The 10,868-nt window shown below is 36.8% G+C and overlaps 1 protein-coding gene across 1 annotated transcript in view; it reads right to left on the reverse strand.

Moving 5' to 3' along the window:
* Positions 1-9,685, reverse strand: part of LOC126095115 (ribosome production factor 2 homolog) — a 54,949-nt gene extending 45,264 nt beyond the window's left edge. The window contains exons 1-2 of the mRNA XM_049909824.1: positions 9,552-9,685; positions 8,721-8,853 (exon numbers count right to left, since the gene is read on the reverse strand). Of these exons, the coding sequence (XP_049765781.1) occupies positions 8,721-8,853; positions 9,552-9,574 (156 nt within the window). The 5' untranslated portion in view covers positions 9,575-9,685. The remainder of the gene's footprint in view (positions 1-8,720; positions 8,854-9,551) is intronic.
* Between the last annotated feature and the right edge of the window lie 1,183 nt (positions 9,686-10,868).

Raw genomic sequence — 10,868 nt, forward strand, 5'->3', positions numbered from 1 at the left:
ATCTTCAAAAGTTCTCTGGCAAGTCTCCAATGTGTCTCTGCCAGCATGGACCCACTGCTTGTATTCCGCTGTTCCTTCAGGATCATAGTCTTCAAGAAAAGCCTCTAGCTGCATTTTTCCTGGACATTCCTCACAATGTTGGAGCATAAATTTTTTTTATTCCAAACTGGGTAAAGTTTTTTTCATCAAATCCTTGTAGTCGTCTTGGATGAATGTTGCTGAAGCCAACATTAATTTGACATTTTGTTGAATTGCATGAACACATACTGAATGTAATCCAGAAGCACCAGCTGTACTACACCATTTCGGCCTGAGCTCACAAAATTTTGAGAAGCTTAGTTCATTTCCATATTGCTTACAATATGCAATGAACATTTCTTTAAGGTTACAGTGGAGCAGGCGTTTCTCCTTATGAATCTTTCCTCATTTAATCTTACTGTAACACAATCCTTTTTGCCTGGGCATAAATGATAAATTCATCATCTTCAAATAAAGTGAGGACATTTTGTTTTATTTCATCAATGAGCTTTACCCTCCATTTTGGTTTGCAGGTGTTGCCAAAATCCCATGTTACATCTTTAGTTTCCTAGCCTTCTTCAACATCTTAGTTGAAACTGCAAATTCTTTAGTGATTTTTCAGTAGTGCAGCTATTTAGAGCCAGGGTCAAAATTTGAACTTTACTGCTATTGCCTGAAGTCTGAAGTTTAAGATTAAGTTGTTCAATTAAGATGTCCACAACTTTACATTTATGCACTCTTCCATTTGTATCTGAGCAATAACTACCTGGCTCACACCAGCAGCTGTAATGCTGCCTTGGGCTTTCAGACATTTGCACTTTATGTATCCCATTGAATCCCTTTCGCTGCTCTGCTAAAGCTTTGGTAGTGATTCTCCAAGTGATGATAATGAAGTGTTAGCAGTAAAGCAAGCATCAACAAGACCCATGTCTTCAGGAGATGGTGATTCTTGCTTATCCTGGTGGGATGATTCATTTTGGGCATTTCATGTCTATATTTGGTACAAATTTTCTGACCAGATTTAAAAACGTCGTTAGTAACTTCAACTTATGAGACATTGCAGTGTTTTACACGTGTTATAGGTTTTTCTTTAAACAAATGGGTTGCAGAAATTCTGCAGGAACTGAAATTTTGTCATCAACAAGACATTCTGGTATGAAAAAATTTGGGCATCTTCAGTAAAAACAAGCCCAGACCTACATTGAAAAAGCTCCTTGTCAATTGGTGATATTTCCTTAACTGATTGTAGTTCCCTTTTGCCATAATAGAATGGCGATGACTACAGACAATATTCAGTGTCATCTTTATATAAAATATAAAATTAGGCTATCAAACATATTGTTTTTGTGCTTACCTTCAGCTACAACAATGATTACTGGTTAGTCAAACACTCAGCACTCAACACTACGATTGTACAGTGTCAACAACAAAGTTTACACTGCACAAAAGAGTGACACTGTGAAAATGTCCAATAATGAAAGCAGCAACTGAAAGTGGTTATTCAGCAATGTATATCACTGCTGTGAGGGTAGAGCCTTAAAAAACTATCGCTGCTTTAAAATATCAATGGAAACTGAGTAACACTGCATTGTAGGAGTAAAACCTTCTAGAGCAACATAACATTCCATTATGATCTTCTAGATTTTATAATCTTCAAGGCACTTTGTGAGGTTTTGTTATATTTATATTCTACACTGTAAATTCAAGTAAAAACACTTCTTATTAGCATAGTTACTTTCCCTAAACCACATGAAAATCTTACACTATTCAGACACTAAAATTACACTTTTTTTTAAATTTACGGCTTCAAATTGTATTAATTTTTGTATTTATCAGTAATCTACTGTCCCTACTTTTGATAGATATTCTTACTCATCAATATGCAAGATCCAGAAATTAAACAGTATAGCTTTCAAAGCTTAAAGGATGCTCTATCCAGCTGTGGGAAAAAAAATTGAAGACGACACAGTTGAGATATTGCCCCCCCCCCCCCAAAAATACCCTAAAATTTGCAATTAGAAAATTTTGGCCAACTTTGCAGATGCACATCTTTTCATCTGGGCATCCAGTGCTAGTTAAATTTGATTGATATTACACATCATAGGTAGGAATAGCCATCTGAAGCTCTGGCTTGAATGGCTCATACAAAAAGTAGCATTGGTCGGTCAAACCATGGCTCTCACAACAGCGCGACAAATTTTTTAGCCACTTTAGAGGCTTGTATCGAATTTTACGTATGGCTAAATCCCTAATTTTTGCCATGTTGTGATTCAGCATAAAAAGCTGTCTATGTGTATTAAAGCAAATGGCCAAATGTATGCTGGAACTTTAAAAAAAAAAGCCTAGCAAAGTTGGCACATTTGCACCTTTGTACATGATGTGGAGGTGAGTAACCTCTCTTTAAAATCCCCTAAAAATTCAACCACTGAAGATACTGGTCTGAAACTTTGTATATAACCATCAAAGACCATGTAGAATCTTCACACCAAATTTCATTAGATTTGGAGATGGTCGAGTGAGGACACTTTTTAATGTTGGTCCCTTTAACGTGGAATGACCCACGTAAGAAATACTATCATATTAGACCAACCCAAGTCCTCAGTCACAGCACTTTTGATATGCTATATGAGGCCGATGCACTATGTACTACAGTCATACAAGCATTCAAACACAGAACTATGACAGTGCTGCCTTTTAGTATAGTATTATACTTTCTTTGGTTTATGAGTGGTAACCTGCTCTTTTCCTAATTTATTGAGAGCAATAAAAATTTCATTAAATTATCTTTTTAGCTTTTTCAGTAAACAAAGCAGAGTCATTCCATGTCAAATCAACACACTTTAAATAAAAATTTTACCTCACCCTCTTAGATTTTGCTGAAAGTTGGTATACTTGTACTGGGTGCTGAAACTAAGAAAAATACCAAATTTCAGTTTTTTACCTCAAACCATTCCTGAAATATGGTCATGTAAACTTTTCAAAAACTGGCCAAAAATGTGTGAACGGACTTTTTAAAAATTGCCCTAGGAGCTGCCCTAATTGAGCTAGAGAACTAAGAAAGGTGTCATTTTGCAGCATTTTTCATGCTCTTTCCAGTGATAGACAAAAAAAAACATAGCTTCTAATTAATAACCTTTTTCAAAATGGTAATTAATATTTTGATTTAATATTTTTACAAAAAGTACATCATTGAAAACTTTCAAAATATTTCCATAAATACTTCACACTGTTGTAAATCACATGGCAAAATATAAATGTGGGATGATGATGGGTTCATTGTTAAAAAAAATTATTCCAGACTCTTGTTTTTCACTAACGGCCCTAGTTTGACCAAACTGACCTTTGAGGTAGTACGTCAGAGCTTTGCAATCCATCATCAGTTGATAGCAACATGGGAAACTGTGAATACTGCCCAGGAGAAACTGTCATACATAAAATTTTAAAAGGCTCTTTTCATGGAAACTTAATTGAACAAGTTCAGTTCCGACAGTCAATGTCAGTTGGCCGATGTAATCTGGAAATTGTTCAGAAAACTTCTGAAGGATTCATAGATTTATTTTGTAGTAAGATGTCGACTTTGATTCGGCATGACTTCATTGCCAAGCAACAACGAACATTCCTTAACTCCACAAGAGAAAACCTTATGGAATCTGAATTTGTTGTCATATGTGATTTTTCAGAAAATTATAGTATAGTTCTACAGGATGAAGCTCAGAGTTTCCACTGGACAAGATTACCATTCATCCTTTCGTTATATATTACAAACAGGAAGACAAAATTGAGCATATGAGCTTTTTCATTGTTTCTGATTGCCTGGAGCACAATAAAACTGTGGTTTACACCTTTCAAAAGAAGCTAATCTCATGTTGTTGTTGTTGTGGTCTTCAGTCCTGAGACTGGTTTGATGCAGCTCTCCATGCTACTCTATCCTGTGCAAGCTTCTTCATCTCCCAGTACCTACTGCAACCTACATCCTTCTGAATCTGCTTAGTGTATTCATCTCTTGGTCTCCCCCTACGATTTTTACCCTCCACGCTGCCCTCCAATACTAATTGGTGATCCCTTGATGACTCAGAACATGTCCTACCAACCGATCCCTTCTTCTGGTCAAGTTGTGCCACAAATTCCTCTTTTAACCAATTCTATTCAATACCTTGACATTAGTTATGTGATCTACCCATCTAATCTTCAGCATTCTTCTGTAGCACCACATTTCGAAAGCTTCTATTCTCTTCTTGTCCAAACTATTTACCGTCCATGTTTCACTTCCACACATGGCTACACTCCATACAAATACTTTCAGAAATGACTTCCTGACACTTAAATCTATACTCGATGTTAACAAATTTCTTTTCTTCAGAAACGCCTTCCTTGCCACTGCCAGTCTACATTTTCTGTCCTCTCTACTTCGACCATCATCAGTTATTTTGCTCCCCAAATAGCAAAACTCCTTTACTACTTTAAGTGTCTCATTTCCTAATCTAATACCCACAACATCACCCGACTTAATTCGACTACATTCCATTATCGTCGTTTTGCTTTTGTTGATGTTCATCTTATATCCTCCCTTCAAGACACCATCCATTCCGTTCAATTGCTCTTCCAAGTCCTTTGCTGTCTCTGACAGAATTACAATGTCATCGGCGAACCTTCTCCATGGATTTTAATACCTACTCCGAATTTTTCATTTGTTTCCTTCACTGCTTGCTCAATATACAGATTGAATAACATCGGGGAGAGGCTACAACCCTGTCTTACTCCCTTCCCAACCACTGCTTCCCTTTCATGTCCCTCGCCTCTTATAACTGCCATCTGGTTTCTGTACAAATTGTAAATAGCCTTTTGCTCCGTGTATTTTACCCCTGCCACCTTTAGAACTTGAAAGAGAGTATTCCAGTCAACATTGTCAAAAACTCTCTCTAAGTCTACAAATGCTAGAAACGTTGGTTTGCCTTTCCTTAATCTTTCATCTAAGACAAGTCGTAAGGTCAGTATTGCCTCACGTGTTCCAGTATTTCTACGGAATCCAAACTGATCTTCCCCGAGGTCGGCTTCTACTAGTTTTTCCATTCGTCTGTAAAGAATTCGTGTTAGTATTTTGCAGCTGTGGCTTATTAAACTGATTGTTCTGTAATTTTCACATCTGTCAACACCTGCTTTCTTTGGGATTGGAATTATTATATTCTTCTTGAAGTCTGAGGGTATTTCGCCTGTTTCATACATCTTGCTCACCAGATGGTAGAGTTTTGTCAGGACTGGCTCTCCCAAGGCCGTCAGTAGTTCCAATGGAATGTTGTCTACTCTGGGGGCCTTGTTTCGACTCAGGTCTTTCATTGCTCTGTCAAACTCTTCACGCAGTATCGTGTCTCCCCTTTCATCTTCATCTACATCCTCTTCCATTTCCATAATATTGTCCTCAAGAACAGCGCCCCTGTATAGACCCTGTATATACTCCATGCAGCTTTCTAGTTTCCATTATTTGTCCTCTAGCCATGCCTGCTTAGCTATTTTGCACTTCCTGTCGATTTCATTTTTGAGACGTTTGTATTCCTTTTTGCCTGCTACACTTACTGCATCTTTGTATTTTCTCCTTTCATCAATTAAATTCAGTATCTCTTCTGTTACCCAGGGATTTCTACTAGCCCTCTTCTTTTTACCTATTTGATCCTCTGCTGCCTTCACTATTTCATTCCTCAAAGCTACCCATTCTTCTTCTACTGTATTTCTTTCCCCAATTCCTGTCAATTGTTCCCTTATGCTCTCCCTGAAACTTTGTACAACCTCTGGTTCTTTCAGTTTATCCAGGTCCCATCTCCTTAAATTCCCACCTTTTTGCAGTTTCTTCAGTTTAAATGTATACTTCATAACCAATAGATTGTGGTCAGAGTCCACATCTGCCCCTGAAAATGTCTTACAATTTAAAACCTGGTTCCTAAGTCTCTGTCTTACCATTATATAATCTATCTGATACCTTTTAGTATCTCCAGGATTCTTCCATGTATACAACCTTCTTTTATGATTCTTGAACCAAGTGTTAGCTATGATTAAGTTATGCTGTGTGCAAAATTCCACCAGACGGCTTCCTATTGCATTTCTCTCCCCCAATCCATATTTACCCACTATGTTTCCTTCTCTCCCTTTTCCTACTCTCAAATTCCAGTCACCCATGACTATTAAATTTTCGTCTCCCTTCACTACCTGAACAATTTCTTTTATCTCATCATACATTTCATCAATTTCTTCATCTGCAGACCTAGTTGGCATATAATCTTGTACTACTGTAGTAGGCATGGGCTTCGTATCTATCTGGGCCAAAATAATGCGTTCACTATGCTGTTTGTAGTAGCTTACCCGCACTCCTATTTTTTTTATTCATTATTAAACCTATCCTGCGTTACCCCTATTTGATTTTGTATTTATAACCTCTTGTTCACCTGACCAAAAGTCTTGTTCCTCGTGCCACTGAACTTCACTAATTCCCACTATATCTAACTTTAACCTATCCATATCCCTTTTTAAATTTTCTACCCTACCTGCCCGATTAAGGGATCTGACATTCCACACTGCGATCCTTAGAACGCCAGTTTTCTTTCTCCTGGTAACGACATCCTCTTGAGTAGTCCCCGCCCGGAGACCCGAATGGGGGACTATTTTACCTCCGGAATATTTTACCCAAGAGGACGCCATAATCATTTAATCACACAGTAAAGCTGCATGCCCTCGGGAAAAATCACGGCCGTAGTTTCCCCTTGCTTTCAGCCGTTCGCAGTACCAGCACAGCAAGGCCGTTTTGGTTATTGTTACAAGGCCAGATCAGTCAATCATCCAGACTGTTGCCCCTGCAACTACTGAAAAGGCTGCTGCCCCTCTTCAGGAAGGGGCCTCTCAACAGATACCCCTCCGTTGTGGTTGTACCTACGGTATGGCTATCTGTATCGCTGAGGCATGCAAGCCTCCCCACCAACGGCAAGGTCCATGGTTCATGGGGTCATGGTGGGGGGGGGCTAATCTTATATCTATCAAATAAATTTCAAAATCAGATCCAAACCGCACGAGATCTATTTCAGTGGGCAGTAGATAATATCACAAATGCTGATTTTGCATATTCCACTCAAGAAGACTGCGCTGCTTCCGAAATATTCTTAAAAAGCCGCTTTAAGAGGCATTGACAATCAAAAGAACACAGCAATTTCACGCTTTCATTCCCAACACTACATCAAAATTAATAGTCAAATACTTCGCAGGTGATATGCAGAGTTCGGAGAGGGAAGTAACTACATCACCAGACAAACTGAAGTTACAAGATGTATCAGGCTATGTCACCACTGTATATGGCAGAAACTGGTGGCTTGGGTACATTTTAGAAAAAACTGAAGAACTTTATGAAGCGAAAATAACTTTTTTTCATTCATGTGGACCAGCTAAGTCATTCTCTTATCCTGCACATGCAGATGTCCTGTGGGTGTCAGTTGTGAATGTTCTCACAAAAGTGAATCCATTTACTCTGACAGGGAGAACATACATTCTTAATGCAAGTGATGTAAACCAAACCCAGTCAGTTTTATTAAAATGTAATATATCAAGTTCTAAGACAATTTATTGGGAAAGTGCTTTCAACTCAAAACTTAATTTTTGTCTCAGGTTAGTGTTAATGTATATTTTATAGAAAGTTGTTTCAAAATTATTGTTAGTACCTATTGTTTTAAATTTAGCTATGTACAGATACCTGTTACTCAAAAACAAGCATTACATATTTAATTTGTTTAATAGTTCCATTTCAAACATCATGGACCAGAACTGTTATGTAAATACTTGTACTTATTCATACTTTATTTCAGTTTGTAGTTAAATGCTCAATTTCTTGTTTTTGTTATATCGGTTAATATACTGTTAGTGAGGTTGTACGAAATTAAAATAAGCAATCAATTATAAAATGTGCTGATTAGTTTTGGTTTAATAAGGTGATGTTTTGATATTTCTAATAGGCTCTTTTTAGTTACCTTTCAGTACATTTTAAAGAAGTACCTGTTTGTTAAAGGTCAATTTGGTCAAACTATGGCCGTTAGTGAAAAACAAGAGTCCAGAATAATTTTTTTTTACAATGATCCCATCATCATTCCACATTTATATTTTGCCATGTGATTTACAATAGTATGAAGTAGTTATGGAAATATTTTGAAAATTTTCAGTTATGTACTTTTGTAAAAATATTAAATCAAAATATTAATTACCATTTTGAAAAAGGTTATTAATTAGAAGCTATGTTTTTTTTTCTATCACTGGAAAGAGCATGAAAAATGCTGCAAAATGACACCTTTCTTAGTTCTCTAGCTCAATTAGGGCAGCTCCTAGGGCAATTTTTAAAAAGTCCGTTCACACATTTTTGGCCAGTTTTTGAAAAGTTTACATGACCATATTTCAGGAATGGTTTGAGGTAAAAAACTGAAATTTGGTATTTTTCTTAGTTTCAGCACCCAGTACAAGTATACCAACTTTCAGCAAAATCTAAGAGTGTGAGGTAAAATAGTTGTGTTGATTTGACATGGAATGACTCAGCATTACAGTACCAATGTTTGTGAAGTAGAACAAAAAGTACAATATACTATATGAAATTCTCATGTATAGTCTAGACAGCAAGAACTAGTAATAATTTACAAGATACTATAATAAATAAAAATTAATACAAAGGAAAGATGACTTACCAAGTCTTTCATACATGTCAGAACTGTCTGACTTGTCTTTCTTCCCTGAAGAAACAAAGTTTCTTTAGGATCTTCTATTAATTTTGATTCTCGACTTTGAAGAATTTTCTTTCCTCGATGAGTCTTTGCTTTCCTAAAATAATTATTATGCATTAATTCATGTGGAGTGGTAAAAATGATACCAGTTTTACTTCTTAATCATGCAAACACATAAATACCAGAATAATCTGAGGCTGTATCTGTGTACAACGAAGATAAGGCTTTACAACGTTGATACCAATAATAAAATAGATAGTATTTTATGACACGTCAATTTTCACATAATATTATCTTTAGCATGTCATAATGGGTTTAAAATTCCACTAAATTTCAACCAACCATTCCTACACAATAATACTTTGTGGTACGCTAAAGATGTAAGTGACTCGATGCAAGTGGAAACTGTAATTGACAGTTCGTCACTTTGTATTTCTATTGAAGAACTTGTTGGTTGCCAAACGAATAATGGATACAGAAATACTATCTCAAACTTAAGTTTTGAAACAATTATGTCATTACTATTATTTTCATTATGTAAACGTAAAACTTATTTAGAGACTAGGGCTAGATCTTTACGTAACACAATTTGCAAACCACAAGGGATCAAATACAAGTCAACAAGATTTATTTCATCTAAATCTCGTATTTTTAAATCAATAAGCGGTTTCTCGCTTTAGCCTTCGGCCCACTCAGAAAATCATAGTTTTTCAAATAACAAAAAGGTTCTGATTTTTTCACGCATAGCAGCCAAGACTAAATTTCTACGTTATCTTGTTTTTCCACTACACTCACTTTATACGCTGAATTACACCCATTTTCTTCAACACCACGTGTGATACACTGTTTACCAAACACAAATCACTGAAGTTTCACTGCAAAGAAGTCAACAGGCCAGAGATCACACATACGAGAAGCACCGAGTGTTATAACCATGGAGGTAAGAATAGAGGGAGACGCCGTGACGTCACAGCTGTGAAGCTCTGTGAAGCCGAGGGTAGCCATCTCAATCCGACCAAAACATTGCTGCTGTAAGCTTGTGTGCATAGGCTTGTCGCTCGCTTTTGGAAGGATTTTGCGCTATTATGGTGACTTGTGTGGTGTTCGGATGTACGAATCGTTCTGATTGTGATGCGAAATCGAAGGGAATAACATTTCATGTGTAAGTTGTCTCGTTAAGTGTGATTTTACAACTTCATTGTGAATGAACGTGTGCTACATCGGTACTTGTACTATAGCGTGTTTTTCTCCTGTATGATTTTAGATTTCCTAAAAATGAAAGTCGGAAATCTCTGTGGGAGAATGCCGTGAGGAGGAAGAATTGGCGTGCGTCTAAATGGAGCACTATATGTTCTCAGCATTTCCGAGGAGAGGACATAGACCGAACTTCCCTTTCAACAGTAAGGCTCCGAGAAAATGCTGTACCATCAGTTTTCCCTACACACCCAAAACATTTGCAAAAGGTATGTTAATTCAAAGAATTAAATTCTTAGTTTTCAAGTTCACATTTCAGTATAATACGTACGTATCGTCGATAATCGAAGTGTTGAGTAACTCACTTTGTCTTCATCATGTACCAAATTAAAAGCTAACACTACAATAACTGGCGTAAAGTATAGGCCTAAACAGGACACTGTGTAGATTTGCCATTCTATGTACCGTATTTCAGTAAATATTGGTGGTAATGAACAGTGTTTCCCAGTAGTGTAACGTAACTGAAATGTCCCAGTACGTATTACAAACAAAATGTATTTATGGGGCTTTGGAGGGAGGATATAGCTAACTTAGTTTTCAGTTTCTATTATTTAGTTTGTGATACACATTTATTACTGAATTAAAAAAATTGTATCGTTTACATTGGAGGCTAGCTATTCGTAATATTACATTAAAAACTATTTTTAATCAGAAGGAACGCGGAATTTCGCCTTTACGAGATTTTATTTTAAATAAAAACTTTGAAACAACCAATCTGATAACGTTACATGCATATATGGTGCAATTAGCGACTTTAATACACGCAGCGCTATAGCACACTGGCAATGTTTTGGTCAGAGTGTCATGGCAGCGAGCCACGCCCCCATGGCTTTAAAACGTAGTACTGCTGGGATACGT

This window comes from Schistocerca cancellata, chromosome 8, assembly GCF_023864275.1.
Source record: "Schistocerca cancellata isolate TAMUIC-IGC-003103 chromosome 8, iqSchCanc2.1, whole genome shotgun sequence".
Classification (NCBI taxonomy): Eukaryota; Metazoa; Arthropoda; class Insecta; order Orthoptera; family Acrididae; genus Schistocerca; species Schistocerca cancellata.